The sequence below is a fragment of the Papio anubis genome, chromosome 7, assembly GCF_008728515.1.
Source record: "Papio anubis isolate 15944 chromosome 7, Panubis1.0, whole genome shotgun sequence".
NCBI lineage: Eukaryota > Metazoa > Chordata > Mammalia > Primates > Cercopithecidae > Papio > Papio anubis.
In genome coordinates, this window is record NC_044982.1 from 137,134,332 (window position 1) to 137,152,489 (window position 18,158).

At 37.6% G+C, this 18,158-nt stretch overlaps 1 protein-coding gene across 1 annotated transcript in view; it reads left to right on the plus strand.

The window, feature by feature from the left end:
• Positions 1-18,158, plus strand: part of LOC101023626 (probable phospholipid-transporting ATPase IM) — a 271,533-nt gene that overhangs the window by 94,675 nt on the left and 158,700 nt on the right. The window contains exons 8-9 of the mRNA XM_009210142.4: positions 8,660-8,732; positions 17,368-17,438. Of these exons, the coding sequence (XP_009208406.2) occupies positions 8,660-8,732; positions 17,368-17,438 (144 nt within the window). The remainder of the gene's footprint in view (positions 1-8,659; positions 8,733-17,367; positions 17,439-18,158) is intronic.

An 18,158-nucleotide genomic window follows, 5' to 3' on the forward strand; every position in this document is an offset into this window, starting at 1 on the left:
AAATCAAAATCAGAATGTACAATCCTTATAATGAGGTGCTTCATAATAATAAAAAATAGCCACAATATTTTAAATGTATATATTTTACAGTTTACAAAATGCTTTAATGAATTTATTTCATCTGAAAGTGTTTAAATGTTAGGTGGGTTATGGTATTTTAAAGACCTCAGTTTTCTGAATAAAGACATTCTGAGGGGTTGATAAGAGCCAGTTTTGGTAGGTCATGGCAGGGAATTCCAGTCTCAATCAATATCTTGCCTGAAGGCTGGTTGGTGCTGAAGCTTGGACTCCAGTGCATGTTTTCCAGTTCTACAACACATACTCTTCTACTATGCTGCATCATTTCCTTCATAAACAAGGGGGCCAATGTTCTCTTCTTTAAAGGTATAAAAGTTAAATTCCAATTTCTGGTCCATTCTGAATAGAATTTGGTTTCTGCAAGTGTCAAGATTGTTCCTAAAAAGTCATCCTCAAAGAACAGAGTCTTACTATAAAATTTCTGGGTTTTTGTTGAAATGACCCATCAAGATTTGTCATTCATGGATTTACATTGCCTCAAACTCTGTTTCTCCTCATAATGAAGGTGCTGAGGGTACAAAGCTGACGGTCTAATGACAGGAAGTACTCTGGTAATTGTAAGCAAGAAGATTTATCCTGGTCCTGAGAAAACTATGAGTGACATAATGGTTGAAGCTTCAGCGAGTAGAGATGTTTTACCCATGATTATAAATAAATCCTGATTGAAATCTGTTGGCGTTGATGTTAAACCATGATTCTGAGAAGACAAGCCTAGAGGGACCAGAGTAATACAGTCCAGACATATAGTTTTCTGATGAGCTCACCATTTATGGGGACAAAACTTGGAATATATTGAGAAATGAAAGTTAATATATCCTTTATTAGACAGTCTTTCTGGTCTATCAGTTTTCTCACTGGACTTTTGATGACAGCTGTATGGCAAACAATCTAACACTGAGTTCATTCTGAAGTGCAGGTATTCTTCATTGTTGATGGGAAGAATATCCACATACTCCAGGTATCAGAAGACAGAGATAGTTTAGTTGCGGTTATTTAAGAGCCAGACTTATATTTTTCCACTAGTCTCCAGGTTTTTTGATAACCACAGTCTGTATCTAATTCCACTTGCAGCTCTGACACTCAGCATAGTGTCTAGATTAGAGTGGTCATTTTGTACACATAAGAGTGGTCTTAAACTCATTAATGAAGGGTGATGATACAGCATATGCCAGTGATCAACTCATTAAGAATTCTAGGGCCAAGCTCGGTGGCTCATGCCTGTAAGCCCAGCACTTTGGGAGGCTGAGGTGGGCAGATCATTTGAGGCCAGGAGTTCAAGACCAGCCTGGCCAACATGGCAAAACCTTGTCTCTACTAAAAATACAAAAAATTAGCCAGGTGTGGTGATGCATGTCTGTAATCCAGCTACTCAGGTCGCTGAGGCACGAGAATAGTTCAAACTCAGGAGGTCGAGGGTGCAGTGAGCCAAGATGGTGCCACTGCACTCTAGCCTGGGTGACAGAGTGAGAATGTCTTAAAAAAAAAAAAAAGAAAAGAAAAGAAAAAAAAAAAAAGAATTCGACTTATGTGCTATCCCATTTTTGAGGAACTAGGGATGATAAACATTACAACTTATTTTAAAGTGACATCTTGAAATTTTCTTAAAAAGTGTTTGGGACAATATTACTGCTAACCTAATAAGTAAATTAACTCCTGATATTCCAGTGATACCTTTAATTGTACTTTGTGCTATAAAATCAGAAATGCTGTTTCCAGAATGTTAGGTTTTCTGGCCAGAGCAAACCACATCACACCAACACTTTTGCTTTGTGTTGCTATGGCTTGTATTATTAGTTGACATGTAAGGCAGCCAATATTTTTTTCTAGTTTAAGAGACATTAGGTTATCACTTAACTTGGCTCTGTATAGGAAAATTGATTGAGACTATCACTAGAGGCAATGAAAAAATATAACATAGACCTTTTATCCTGGAACTAAGATATCCAGGTTTTCTTCTCCATTGGAAACTATCTTCTTTTGGGGTATTTGTATCTTTCAAAAAGAGGAGAATTACTTGTGATTAAGCTTAGTAAGAGTGAATTCTCTGATTTTTTCAAAATAATGTGTGGCCACTTAGATGAAGAGAATAGTTGATCTACTTGGCTAAGGTGATAGTACATTTTTTAAATCAAAATATGTTCTTCATGTAAGAAAGATTTTGGGAACAGTGATATTTTCCTATAGACATTATTCTTAGGATAGTTAGGTAGTCAGTGATTATCTGTAGAATATTTTTAATGGATAGATACTAGAGATGTATCTCCCAACTTTATTCTACTGTTGGTAAAGGAGGTGAATCAGATGACCTCAGATTTTACAGATTTGTTTTCCCCAAAAGTTTTAAACTTGGATGGGGGAAGCACAAAGATTCATGGCAACTTACCTGCATTAACTTTATAGTATTGAAATTGAAATGACAGAAAAGTGAAGCTTAGAATTAAAAAAAAGGAATATTGGTTCACATCTGTAATCTCAGCACTTTGGGGGGCCGAGGCGGGAAAATCACTTGAAACCAGGAGTTCAAGACCAGCCTGGGCAACAAAGTGAGACCTCCCCTGCCCCCTGCCCCCCAAGGAAATGTTATAAATACATGAAGATGTCAATAGCAAATCTGGGAATGGGCTCTCAGTTTGTAGTGGATGTTTTGCTGTGCCACCCACATCCCCCCTTAGGACTGCAGAACATGTTTTCCCAGCTGTCAGGAGTGCTGCCCACATATAGCTTTCAGCTTGCAGCCCTCTCTGGGAATTGCCCTTGGCTGACTAGAGTGTTTTGTTTAAGGACATTCCTCCTTTTTGGGGTCATCCTGCATCCAATGACTGAATCATGCCATGATATAAAGTCCTGCTCCCTTTGATCCTATTCTAAAGGCCTGTTGCAGCTCCAGAGCTCTCCGTGGGTGTGGCTGTTGCTTTCACTGTGGCTGCATCAAGAGCCCAACTGCTCCCTCTGCCCAGCAGTGCTGCCTTCCTCTCTTACAGGTGTTAATCCCAAGAGAACTTGCCAATTAACCTCTTATACACAAAGCTCCCTCTAAATCTACTACCCAGGAATCCAACCTAGACCAATAGCTCTGTTTTCTCCAAGGTCAATCTAAGATATTTCCTCTAGCTTTCATAAGTGAGAACAGATGGAATAGTCTTTCTCTGAAATCATTTTCTTTTGAATTCCTGTGGCTTCATAATCTATAGCCATCTATTGACAGAATCCTACTAAGAATCTACAGAAGATAGAGTCTTAGGAGGTTCATTTGGGCAAGGGTTTCAGTTTAGGAAAATGATGAAAGAGAATACATTTCCTGTACAACATTCAGCAGGCTTATTGTTCAGGTAAAACTTAGTGAGTTGATCATTTTATTTTCAAAATAGGAAGGCTAAATTGTGTGTCTATTTCTGCATCTGAATAATGCACAATAGCATTTATATAAATTAGGCAGGGCATCTGTAAGATTGATTACTTTTTCTCAGCAAATTGTTAAACTAAATTCTCCATGCTGTAGCACTACGTCTTTCATCATCTCCTCTTATTCTCACCCTCCTCCCTGGCAAAATTGGTGAGAGAGCATCTTCAGCAGCTGACCAGAGACCTCCCTGTGTGATTTTTGCCTCAGCATAAGCATTTTGCTAAAATGAAGGGAGAAAAAGGGGAAACATCTGCATTCTTTAAAATAAATAGATTCCAAAGACATGAGCATTATGTTCATTCTCAGTGTAATGAGATCCTGTTCACCAGTCTGTTATTAGGGGATTAGGGTCAAGCTGTCTGTTTTCCTCTAGCGCAGCTCTGATGGTGCTGGGATTGAAAAGAACCAGAAACTGCTGCTGTCCACTGAGTGTTTGTGCCAGGGGATCATGATTGTAAGCTGTCTTTGGATCAACTGGTTTTAAATGCCAGGAGTGTGCACTGTTGCCGTGATTGGGTCCTTTCAGCTCCTTAGGGTCCAATCTTTTTCTATATAGCTAATACATAATTACTCTGGGAAATAAAGTAAACAGGAACAATAAATATAGATTTATTAAGAGCATGAGCTTTGTAGCCAGACAAACTTGGGTTCTGGTCCTAGACCTGCCACTTATATGTGACCTTGGCAAAGTTTTCTTCTATTACTTCTTCTTTTTCTATTCTTCCTTCCAGTTGGCCATTAAAATACTAATATGTGTAATGCCAAAAAATTTAAACAGTACAAAAGAGCATAAAATGGAAATGAAGTCTCTCTTCCACCCCAATTTCTCTCTTCATTTTATTTCTCTATTGTCAACCACAGTAGTTTCTTGTGTATGTTTCAAGAAATTTTCTATGCCTATAAACATGTATAATATATCCTACATGCACTTACTTCTTTTTACATTACCTAATAATGTAACTAACAGCATATTTCATATTAGCACATATAGACCTACCTTATTCTTTTCAGTGGCTGCACTATATTCCATTGAGTGAATGAACCATGATTAAATAAGTGTTTCATGGTACATCTATCTAATTCCTCTTGATGGACATTTTCGTGGCTTCTAATCAATTTCTGTTACAAATAATGCTGCAGTAAATATCCTGGTACATTCATATTTGAGTACCTGTAGGATCAGTTTTCAAAGTGTGTGGTTATTTAAACTTTTGATAGATACTGCAAAATAAGGCAAAGATTGCATGAACCTCAGTGTCCTATTCTATAAAATGGGAGTCAAAACAATACCTATCTCTAGGACTGTTGTGAGGATTAAATGAGATAAGATACATGAATAGTGTTGCCAGATGTAGCAAATTAAAATATAAGACTCTATTTAAATTTGGAATTCAGGTAAACAATAATAATGTTTTTGTATAAATGTGTCCAATATATTACATGGAATATATACTAAAAATAATTTGTTGTTTATCTGAAATTCAAATTTAATGAGGTGCTATTAATTTTATTTGGCACCCTATACATGAAGGGATCAGTACAGTCCCTGGAATGCAGTAAGCACTAAATAAACGTTGGATGCTATAATTCTTTTTAGGCATTCAGGCAAATGCTATCATTCAACAAATGTTTTTGGAAATGATGATTCTATACTCCTTAGTTTATTTATCATTCATTCACTACATACTTACTGAGTGCCTGCTGTGAACTAGGCATTGTCCTCAGGATGAAGTCCTCAGGATGAAGTCCTCAGGATGAAGTGGTGAACAAAACAAAGTTTATCAGCAAGGGAATACTTTTGAATGTTATAGGGCCGACATATGCTTGAGATTAAAGAAGAAACCAAGCTCAGCGTAAATGGATTGATTGGTTAATTAGGGGAGGTCAATTATATTGACCTTTATTATCTTCTGTCTCTAGTACCCCAACACTTCTGTAGCTTGTGAGGAAATCCCCTTTTCAGGAATCCATGTTGCTGGTGGGAAATCAGGAGCATTAGAACATGGAAAGGATGACCTTGATGAACCCATTGAAAATCCCCTCTTGTTTCTTAAGCTTTAGCAATACACTTGCAATATTGCTTCCAAAAGTGTTGCTTAAGGTCAACACTTGATTTTCAGCTTTTGAAAGCAATGGTCTAGTGACATGGAGCATGGTAGGTGCTGCCTCACTCTCAGACTTTCATTTTCTCAAGGAGATTTTCAGCAAAGTCTAGCAGCTCTTACCTTGCTATGCCTCATCAGGAAGAAGCAGGTACAGACCAGTTTATCAAAAATTATTAGTTGCAGTTGCTATCTCTTACCTCCTTTTCTTAGAACTCAAGAGTTGTGAGAGTAGATATATATATATTTTTAAAAATTGCTTCAAATAATTCTAGTTGTTGTTCTTTGGCAGTTAAACTCCATATGTTTTATGGTGCCTTTGGAATTTAAATTTTATGAATTTTTTACTTGGATTTTGGCTTATTTAGCAATTGGCTTGTGAGTTTGCTAAGGTAAAGTCTATCTCATTATCCCATATGTATTTAAAAAAAAAACCTGATTCTAAGATGCATTAACTAGATTATGTCAGAGTTTTATACTCTGAAATAATTATATGATGCTGAAATTTGAGCCACATTTTAAAATCTTACAACTTCTCCTTTCTTTGCAGAATATTCATATACTGCAATTCATCTACAGGAGCTTTTACCTTTTGACAACGGCAAAAGCAAAGTTTGAAGGTGCTGAGTCTGTGGAGCCAGTATCACCTTCACAACCCAAAAGGCCATCCTATGTCCCTCTAGAAGAGCTGTGGTGCAAGATTGCTTTAAACACGAACCCTGAGAACAGCTGCATCACATACGTAGAGCCAGGGAGTGTCTGCTTTCATGTTTCAAGTTGGTGACGAAACCCAATCACCATACAGGCTAACATTTTAGAAGTCTAGAAATATTCTGAAGATGAGTTTTAAAGCAAATAATTTTGTCTGCCCCTCCAGTGCTGCTGGGACATTTTTTATGTATTGTTGTCAGTGGTGGTGGTTGTAGGTAGGACAAGAAAAATGGTTGGATTCAAAATATAGATTATTTAAATTAGTTTACAGGTCTTTATCAGTTTATGCTTATTCAGTAAGTTTGGGTACTTCTGTTGCTATGACCCTTAGTGCTCATTAAATGTATCTCTGAGTTCCCAGTTAAGTATAGTTACATATATCAATATTTAATAAGATAGAATAGGGAATAACATAAAAAATCCTCTGATTGTATTGTACATACTGATTGTTCTACAGGGATATATTCAAGTCAGAGGTTAAGCAAGGCATCTCACACAGCCTGTGGCTTACCAATATCTCCAGGCTCTTTTTCTGTAAACTCTAGTTACATTTGTAGAGTGTTACTTTCTCCTCTTTAAAATAATCTATTTTGTACTTCTTTTTCTTACTCTTTGTTCAGTTTCTGATAACTTTGTCAAGTCATAAGACACTTTCCTATCATGATCTTACTTTGTGTGGGCTGTGCTTTCTTCTTGTTAGGGTGCTGTCCACAAATCTGAAAAGTGTGTCCAATTGTCCATTGTACAGGTTATTGATGAAGTAGTTTGGATTGTGCTAGGCTCAGCGTCAACATCCAGGACTACTGCCTACTGTTTCTTGTATGATCCTTCCTAGAGCTTGTACTATACAAGTTGGAAGAATAAGAGTTTGGAAATAAAATGCAATATCATCTCAACTTCTTCCTGAGGCAGGTGCACTTTCAATAGAGACTTCAAGGCAATTTGGTAGCAGTGCAGTTTCCAAAAATGACACAATAGGCTTCTCCATCCACTCATGCCTATTTTTTCTGAGATACTGTTTGCTGAGAAGTGTCAGTAAGGTGCCAGAGGAGGTGTCTCTAGGAGAAATTAACCAGCACGTAATTCATACCTGTAAAGATAAACGAGATTTAGAAGGCTTCCTAGGTTCTTCTGTTGTTGTCAAACTAGATAAAGTTCAGAAAAGTGTAGCACTGGAAAAATGATTGAATTCTGGCTAGAGATGAAAATACTGCAATTGAAAAATTTCCAGAACAACATGTACTTGGATCTGTATTAAAGAAAAATTCTTTGAGTGTTTAAGCCAAATGATCCAGCAGAGTTGATAGTGTGAGGCATATTTCACAGTTGAATAAATATTTAAAACTATTTTCCAGGCTATAAAACAAGTAAATTAGGTTAATTTTTTTTAAAAGTACAATGAAATTAACCTGTCCACCTCAACTTTTGGGCAAACCTGCTCTACTCATCCCAACCTTTTCTCTTAGAAGGGAATCTCTGAGAAAGAAATGTGATGAAAACTTCCAAGTTAGAAAACAAAGCTGGTTTACATTTCAGGGAATTTCAGAAGGAATGATTAGCATCATGGTGTACTGACCCAGGTGGTCTGTATCCAGAGGGCCTGTCTGGTTTTGGGCAGCCCTGACTAAGTTGTCACCAGGGGCCAGATTCAATGGACACAATAGCTTTTCATAATAAACCCCTTTGAACTGGGTAGAGGGTGGGCTTGGGGCTCCATCGTATACATGAGCTGCACAGAAAGCAGTGCAGTAGGTTGACTGTGTTGTTCTCTATTCTGAGCTGCTGTCCTGTTAGAATACCACCAAGCCTGTCCTTCAGCCTCAGTGCTGGTTTGTAGGTGGTCCTTCTCATTCAGTCTTCCAAGGCTTCTTTTATCATGCTTTGTTGTTCTTGTCCTTTCCAGACTTTAACATATTTTTCCTGTTGCATTTTAGCTGTTGCTCTACCTTGCCACTGTCTCCTTCACTTTCTTGCCTCCAGTTAAATAGACTTCTGAGGCAATGGCAATGATGTTTCTGTATTAATAAAGAGTTTGAAAAGAATGTCGATGACTAAAATTTATTGAGATTTCATAGCTGCTGCATAAAACTGGCACCATGCGGGTGGTGGAAAGCGTGCTCAGCCAAGAGTTTAGCATGTTGAGTTTAGCCCAGGAGTACCAATAACTCACTGGGTATCTTTGGGCAACCACTTAACCTCTCTGGGCCTTTGTTCTCATGTTAATGTAAGGCCATTTTGAATCTAACATACTAGGAAAGTCTCGTCTGCTTCCTCTGTTATATGATGTTACATTGTGAATACATTCCCTTGGTTGTACTTCTGAGTCTTCATTCTTGAAAAAAATTAATTTTGTTTTTGTTTTTAGACTACAGAATGAAAAATGGATGAATGTCAAAGTGGGAGACATCATTAAATTAGAAAATAACCAATTTGTTGCTGTGAGTATTCAATATTGTTTAAAGAATTTATCGCAGATTAAAGTAGCCTATATATGGAAGTATTTACATTTGCAAATTTAGTAAATCCTTGCTAATCCAGAATAATTATCTTCAGTATGTATTAGTAAAAAGTCACAATTATAAAATATTTTAAAAGGCATTGATTTATTAGTTTCAATAACATGGTAACTCACATAAGGTTGAGTGAGTATCACCTTGTGTATTTCCCTAGGGATCTTTTAAATTAATAGGAACAACAGATTTTAAATTAGAAAACCAATATTTGATGTAAATAAGAGTTTTTAAAATGCTCCTGAGTACTTTAAAAAGTCTGTTCTCACGTATTTTGTGATTAGTACTGTTAATATCCTGATTAGTATTGTTAATTTACAGTATATTTGAAAAAAACATAAGCTAGAGAAAGAAAAGATATGTTTCTTCCTTAAAAATTAGAAAATGTGTATTGATTGTGCTGAATTAATAACATGTTAATTAATGAGATTTTACTTTATCAAATATACTATAATTTATATACTCAAGTGGCCTATGTTATAATTTCCTTAATAAAATTCAAGGGATTGGTCTAATCACTAAAATATATGCAACTAACTATAGTTCAAATTAAATTTAAGGTAATAAAAATTATTGAGATCAGAGATTAAAAATTCAAGTTATTGTTTATGTCAAATATATATTAGATTACATATGAAATTTTTTGTGTTGAGTGCTATTTTGTGTATCAACTTGAAACATTTTACCACAGGGAAAAAAATATGGCCCCAAGAGTTATTTACAAGACAACTCAGTTAAGACTCCTAAACATTCACTTTCAGAAGCAGTCTTCTTTCATTAATGCACCATCTGTGTATACTGAATTCTCCAGAACAGCCCACACTAAGGAGACTACTCAGTAGACTGGTCATTCACAAAAGAGTTCACACTTTAAGTAGAGAAGTGCTTATTTCTCTGGTAACCGCAGTGCTTTGGAAAATAGTTGGGAACCAAAAATAAACAAAAAGGTGTCGACAGCCAAAACAGAGGTCTCAAAGTCCACTCTGGGTTAAGCTCCTCATAAGTAGAACAGTTTGCCAGGTTCTCACTCGCAATCTATTTACTTTTATTTAAGCCGCAATTTAAATTTGCTTGTCCATCTTGTTTTTCAGCTCATTAAAGATTAGAAATAATACCCTGGAGGGTGGTGTCTGTTAGAACATACTGTGTGTGTGGAATCAAGGTAGATCCAGTGTAAGGGCACTAGATGGGGAACTGGGTGAGAACTGAGGCTTTGCTCTATTCCTTCAGTGACAGCAAAGACTTTATCTTCTTTGTCTTTGGTTTGTCCATGTGTCAAATAAGAAGCTAGAGCACTACAGGATCTCAAAACTCCCTTCCATGCTGTGATTCTCTGTGTAAGCTGACACCAGACTATATGATTCTTGCAGGCAAAGCGCATATTGATTTGCCTGTTTTCCAACACTTGGTACCATGTTCCATCATCAGGGGCATTTGGTAAATGTTGGCTAAATAAATAAGTATTGATCTTTGTAAGAAAGAAGACAGGAAAAAAAAAGAAAAGTGCATATAAATTTACAAAAATTCAGATGTTCTGGGTCAGTGGGATACCAGTAAACAGTATCTGCCCTAATTAAAGATTGTGTATATTCAGGATTCTTTGTCTAAGAAGAAAGGGCTCCAGGCAACTCATTCGAGTTCTACTCTCAGTTAAAATGATTACAATGAAAGAGTTTTGGTGCTTCTAAGTGGATAACCTTAACTTATAAAAAAGGGACATGTGAAATTCTAAGATGTGTGCATTCAAATGTTTTTGGCAATGACTTTAGCTAGATAGTGTCATAATAGAGAGGAATTAGCATAAACCTATATATGCCACACACTTAACTATCATATTATTTGGAACTGAATATTTCAGGGGCAATGCTAGGTATGTTTTTTACTTCCGGTATTCAGTGAAAACAATGAGTCCTAGGAGCCCCATGAATGTGCTCTAACAAGGGGGAACATCAGACTGGACTCAGTCTGCTCATTTCTCACATTTTTAGGAGTGGGTCCAGAAAAGAAGCAGTCAAATCTATGTCTCAAAGCTTTTAACTCTGTGGTGCCTCGTGGCCAGCATATCTAGGCTCCAATCGGCACTCTAGCCTTTATATTTGAATTTGTATTTTCCTTGGACTTTGTTTTTAATTTAGTTATATCTTCTATATTATGGTATGTATGCTTACTTGCTATTGCAAAAGCATCAATGAAATGAAATACAGAAGGCAAGCACAAGTGCAATTGAAGAGCAGAATATTGAATTTTAATTAATTTAGATTTAAATAGCTGCGTGTGATTTGTGGCTACTGTATTAGACACACAGATGTAGCCTTTTATGGTGGTTCCCATGATGGGGTGAGAATGCTTATTTTCCACTCTTCCTCCTGTTTTCATTTGGAGGGACGGCACCAAAATACCACTTTAAGTGTCTTTCATCCACTTGCTCTCTCCTCTCTCCTAGGAGTGACTTCTTGGATTGGTGAGTTTGGGAGCTGGGAGTGGTACACATGACCTAGGTGATGCTTCCTTAATTCTTATTCTTTTTGAGCTGCACCTGTGTGCAGAGAGTCCGTTCTGCTCTGCTCTTCCGTGCCATCAATGTTATAGAAACAAATCCCTGTGGTGGGGGTAGTGGGAGGGCCAGGGAAACTTAGAGCTTCCAGCATCTGTGGTTTGATACGTTTGTCTGATAGGGGTGAAGCCCATTTGGGCCACAGACCTAAAGCCTGGTCTTTATCAATAATAACAGCTTTATCAAAAAAAGATGATATTTTTATCTCCATTGTTCTCTGTTTGACTTCTACAAATGTAGTTCTGTTGGCCTAATCTTTGAATAATCGAGGATGGGAGTCCTTCAAAACCACCTCACAGCACCTCTTGATTAGATAATTTTGTTCAAAGTTTTCCCATGACTACCTACTCAGCACCTACAAAACCATTTTCAAGGGCAAGAAAATTTTTTTTAGGTGAACCACTGGAATCACTTAGGAGTACTAATATATCTCCCTGCACTCTGGTATGAGCTGGCAGGGGCTTCAGAGAGCTTGTATTTGGGGGGTAAAACTTATGGGACCCTGAAAGAGACCCACTTAGGAGTTATACTGAGGTGGATTTTGGGGGAAACCAGGTCATGAAGGTCATGAAAACAATACTAGCATTTATTGACCATGCGTCACATGCCAGACAATATTAACAAGCACTTTCTGTGATTAACTCATTTAATCCTCACATTAGCTCAGTAAGGGCAGGTTATATAGTATCCTTATTGCTCTCACTTTACAGATGAGAAAACAGAGGCACAGTGCCATCAAATAGCTTGCTAGTGGGACATTCAGGAGTTAAGTCTATGTAATCTAGCTCAAGTGCCCCCACTTCTAACCACTACCATTTGCTATTCCTGACTGCATTGGAAAAGTCATCCTCATTGACTTGAGTCTGGGCTACCAGCGTTAGGGGCTCTGGGCTTGGATGCTGGAAGCCAAGTGATCAGAAAATATGTTGTGCCCAATGCAGATGCATAACTTCTGGCTGTTCAGACTTAGAATTTGCAACCTGATTTATGTCAGTTCATCAGTAAACTTTTAAGCAAGGAAAAATAACTCACCAGAGATTGCCAATTAGCTGGCATATTCAGAAGTTACTTACCTTTTTTTTTTTTTTTTTTTTTTTAATGTAGCGAACCCCCTTGTTTTGCATTTGTATATACATTTTAAAATTCAAGAATACTTTTGGGCTGAATTGCCAGAATTCCTAGTTTTTTGGCGCAACCAGGAAAAATGCAGAGTATAATTCAGATACCACAAGGAGTTTGACTGGCATTAGAAGAACCAAATACATTTTGTTAGAAAAACATACTGCAGAATTCCTGATACTACCGGAACCCGGGCCATGGGAGCCAGGTGTACCTTTCTCCTTCACTTGACAGCAGTGCTCTTGTGTTGTTTCACTTTTCTTAGCTGATGGTAGAAACAAAATCCTTACTGGGCATGAGTATATTTGAACATTACCAGAATTGAGTTGTTTAGCTTGTTTGAAAAGTCCTTCCTTTCCCTCCACAAAAAGGCATTCATAGAATTGTTTTAAAACCAAGGCATTCTTCTGATACAGGAATGGACAGTTTTACCCTTTGGAAATGATAGGGCTAGAAAGATTAATTTGACCTAAACTCCAGGTGTGACTGGAGTGGGCTTTTGCTCTTTCTTGACTCATCAGAGAATTTCATCTATTCTTTTTCAACACCTTTCTTGGACGCACTTCCAGAGAGGCGCTTTTTTTTTTTTTTTTTTTTTTTCTTTTTTTTTTTTTTGGTGGTCTCATTGCCCTCATTGCTCTTTTAAGTTTTACAGCTTCAAGTCAGTTACTTGTTGTTCCAACCTATTTGCTGTAAATAAACCATCTCTATCTTTCCATCTCTTTCTGTGTGTGTGTCTCTCTCTCTGATCTATATCTAATTGTCATATTTATATGACAGTAGAAAGTGGGGGTAAAATATTCAGGCAAGGATTTTTTTTGACCAGAGGAACAGCCTGCCTGTTAAGAAATTTTATGATGTCCATTATTATTCTCACACTTCCTTCTCTTCTTTATCACCATCTTTTTCTTATTCTTCTCAAATCACTGTAATTAGAAAAACAATGATATGTCTAGTACATATTAGTAACCAATATGCATTTATTGGACCTGAAATTTAAACTTTAAATACAAATGTTACCTATCACCATACAAAGTTCATTTTTAGAATCTCATTCTCGTTTTTTGACTCAATACATGAGCTATTTTGTTTTTTATTTTTATTTTTGGATTATAATAAAAGATAATGTTGTAGATGATAGAGAAGATAAATAACTCTATGTGTGAGAATGGCCTAAAAAATAAAAGGAGATCCAAAAGTGTTCAACTTAATTCTACAAATTTATCTTTCCATCAGGTCATGGAACCACAATCCAAATATTCTTTCACCATTGTGGTTTTGATTTTTGAACGCCAACAAAGCAAAACAAAGCATAAAACAAAGTGAAATACTTTCTGTTTTTCATAGTTTTGTGTTCCAGTGATTTAGTAGCCCACCAGAGGAAAAGAGCATACATTTTGGGATCAGAAGTTCTGAATTCTAGTTCCAGATCTGCAATTTAAGCTATGCGTGTCCATGAGGATTGCGTTAAGTCTCTTGGGCCTTTGGGTTCCTCAATGACTTTGGAAGGGCCATGGGCTTTACATGAGTTAATTTAGTTCTTCTGGTGGGTGTGGTAGAGTCTATTCCTCCCTCACTCCTGAGCCAGATATGACCTCCCCGGTTCCTCATCCATACAATGGGAAGAATACTACTCACAGGGTTAAGAGAGTAAAATGACACAATTATGAGAGAGGGTTTTATAAATCCTTAAATAATTGTATAGCTTTAAGGTGTTATCGTTGCTTTACATTTTACTTTATTCTTTAACTCAACAAACATTAATTATGACTAATAAACCTATGAGGACAATGCCTTTGGCTCTGAGGACCCAAATATGTTCAGTGCATTCTTTTCAGGTTCCCTCTAATGGGAATATTTGTTTTCTGTTGCCCATGGAAGCTGGGGAAGGGGCGTTGTATTGGAAAACACTGGTTCCTTCATGGAGGACATAGCAGAGCCTTTCCTGGCAGAGCAAGGAGAAAAGGCACTAATAATTCACAAAAGAAAGTAAATATGGGGCATATAATAGGTGGTTCTGAATGGAATTAATGATATCCTGGCCCACCTGTGAGTTTGGATATTCATGCTTTTCCTTTCCACTTCTTTACTCCTGTTAGTCATTCTGCCTTGGGGACCTCCTTTCACTGCATCTAGAATTTTCCATGATGCCCTTCCTCAACTAGCAATCCAATGTTGCACTCTCATTTGCACTCCCTTCATAGCACTTTATTAATAAGGCTCTTAGAACCCTTATATTCTGCCTTTATTAAACTATACAAATCCTTGAAGCAAAGAGGTTTTGAATCATTTTGGTATCCCTTGCAGTATATGCCTCATACTGCCCAGATTGAAATCCTGGCTCCTCCACTTACTGTGTGACCTTGAGGAAGTTACAGTACCCCTCTGGGCCTTACTTTGCTCATCTGTAAAGTGGAGATAACAATAGGACCTGCGCTATAGGATTTCTGTGAACGTTAAATAAAATAGCACATGTGAAGCTCTTAGGACGGTGCTGGACACATAGTAAACCCTCCCTAAATATCAGCTACATTATTTGGAATCATAAACACCTACATCTGGAACACAAGTTTCTGGATCAACTAGGAATTGGGTCCCTGTAGGATTTACTGGAGGAGTCAGTTTGAGGAGGCCTGCTGTGAGACTCAGAGTCCTGGGGAAGGTGGGCCCCGAAATCCATGTGTTGCTCCACTCCTGGCACAGCACCTCTGGAAAGGGGTGACAAGGGATGAGCAGGGCTTTTTCTGCAGCTCTCCTGCCCTTTCCTTTTCACAATTATGACTGAGTGCACTAGAAAATAGGCCTGCCTGCATGACGATGAGCACATTGACCTCTTATCCTCCTGGCCCCCCTGGGCCTTCCCTTCACACTCCCTCCTCAACCACAATGAATTAATGCCTTGAAGGATGAGGTTAACAAAAGGGAACAGCAGGCCTCAGCAGAGGGACAGGGAGAAGGGAGGATAGATGAAGGGAGTGCAGCATGGCGATCACGGAGTAAGAAAGCCGGAGGAAGGTTCACAGAACATCAAAGAGAAAGGTGGTAACTGGGGAGATGGGCGGAGGTGGGGAAGGTAGGTGTCTCGGTCCCAGAGAGTACAGTGAGCAGGAACAGTTAGCCTGGAACCTGTGGGGGTCAGCCTGTGGGAAGCTGGGTCACTGCTCAGGAGAGAATCTGACCGCCAGATGGCAGTGGCGCCTCAGTCACATGTTCCTAGCCAGCTGTGTGCAGGGACTCCTCCCCTTGTTTACCATGGTGTGAGTGTCAATGCAGCCCTGCCCAGTCTTCAACAGTAACACTGGATTCGAGTTTCAAAGAAAAGCAGCCCTGGGTACAAATAGGCATCTTTCTCTATACTTCATAACTGTATTCAGTCACAGATTCTTAGGATTAGAGAATTTTGGATTTTGTTTCAAATGAGCCTTTTAAGCTCAGGGGAGGAGAGGCGCAGGCCCACAGACTGACTATTGAGCTCTTTTCCTGTTTAGTGCCTTGTGCCTGCTCTTATGCATTGAAATTTAAATGTGGGAAGTAAGATCAAGGTGAATTTTCAGAAAACTTTTTTTTCCCTTTAAAATCAGGATGGGTAGTTTTTGGTCCAAGAGCGACATCACTTTCTTTATGTGGCTTTGCTCTGTTCACAGTGTGACAAGTCAGAAAATTTCTGCCTCAACAAGCTTCTGTGGCTCTTTGATTCAGAGTTGTGTAAGAGCCTTGGTAATGCAAACCCACTTATTCCTTTAGGGGCTGTCACAGGGCATTTTTCCCCAGCTCTGTTTTATTCCAATCCCAATTTGGACAAAACCACACACACACACACACACACACGCACGCACACACGCACACACACCCTATTTTTGAGTTGCAAATTTAAAAGCTTGAGACTCAAGAAAGTAAATTGATTCTAAATTTAACCCCCAAGACTCAAGAACAAAGCAATTCTAATGTTTTAAAAAACAAAGGTAAGAAAATTTCACAGATTTGGAATGCCAATCATAGATTCAGACATAGCTAGAAAATTGTTAGGCTAATGTCTCAAACTAAATTGCTAAAATTTAAGCCAATTCTTTTTAGATATTCAGACTCTTCAAAATTTTATAAAAATGCTTATTTTTAAAATAAGTTTAGAAATTTGAAATGAAATCGATAAGAACTTTACCAATTTAGAGAGCTACCAGGATTCTAAAACTGAATTGTGATAGGTGATTTGCAAAGCTCAACTGGACATCAGAATAGAACTGATTATCTCTGAAAAACCCAAACTACTCAGTCTCTGATTTCTTCCCACTGCCTTTAACTACATTTTCTCTTCTGTCTTGCTCTCTTCCTTAGTCCCTACTTTATCTTAGCTCTCCTTTCTTACTTCCTACCATCTTTTACTTTTTTCTTACCATCTTTATCTCTTTCTTAACTTCCTTGCCTCTCTTATTTTTATTTTATTTTTTTAGTTGCCTCCATCTATTTCCCTTCTGTTTTGTCCCCATCTCCTTTGTCTGCTCCCTGTTTTTAACTGATGACACAAGGTAATTAAAGTTTGTGCATGTATTTCCAATTATTTATTGGAGAGAGTTTTATGTTAGTAATTATCAAAGCAAGAAAATAGAATTTATATGTTTCATTCAAAAAAGGTGAATCAAGTGGTTATTAATTCATAGGACAGCTCCTTCGCTTGTTTATGTTGTGATAGTCAAGGGGCATATAAAGGACGAACAGGGAAGAGGGAGGGTTTGGTTCAGGGCATATGACATAGAGGTAGAACAGGATCTCACTTCTTTTACTTTGTTTCTAAGGCTCTGTTGGCTCGTTAGTAATCAAGAGGTGATATACTGTAGAAGACTTTCAACCAATCTAACTTCTCAAGTATTATTTTGTTATGATTTTTGAAAATAGGCTGATTTACTTCTCCTATCAAGTAGTGAGCCACATGGTCTCTGTTATGTTGAAACTGCTGAGCTTGATGGGTAAGTTATTAAAATTGGAATAATTCAGTTGGTTTTCAATTTATTTAAAAGTAATGTCTTTAGAGATAAGACTTAACCTTGTTCGGTATCTTCTTGGGAGACATAGGAGTTTACATCGCAAAGTCCATAGTTAATTACTCTGCAGTAATTTTGAAACTGTCTTTTCTCTTAAATTTATTTTCTTGCAGAAACAGTGAGCTAAACTTATATACAGGAATAACTTTACACAGAGAATCTTCAGTAAGATTCCTCAGATGTTTTCAAAAACAGTTTCTGCTTGTTTTGATTTCAAGTGATTTTATAGGGAAAATGAGAGGGGTAGAGATCAAGATTCCCTGAGGAGGGAAGGAAGGACTGATGTTACTTTAAAAGGCAACCTTTAGGAACTGTGTCAAATGAAGACATAGGAAAAGAAGAGAGAAACAGAATATGATGCAGTTTTGATGTTGATATTAATTTTTAATTTAGTTATAGACCATATAGCAGTTCTGTTTCAGAGGATTTAATTTGTCTGGCATAAAAACATTTATTGAATGTTTACATTTTAATGACAGTATGTGTTTGTGTTCTTTAGGTGGAATTTATCATTTAATCCTGATATAGATGCTATATAAGCCCTATTGTACAGACAATGAAATCAAGGCTTAGAAAGCCTAAGTAATTTGCCCAAAGCATCTGAAGAGTGAAACCAGGACTCGAACCTGGCAGTCTGACACCAGA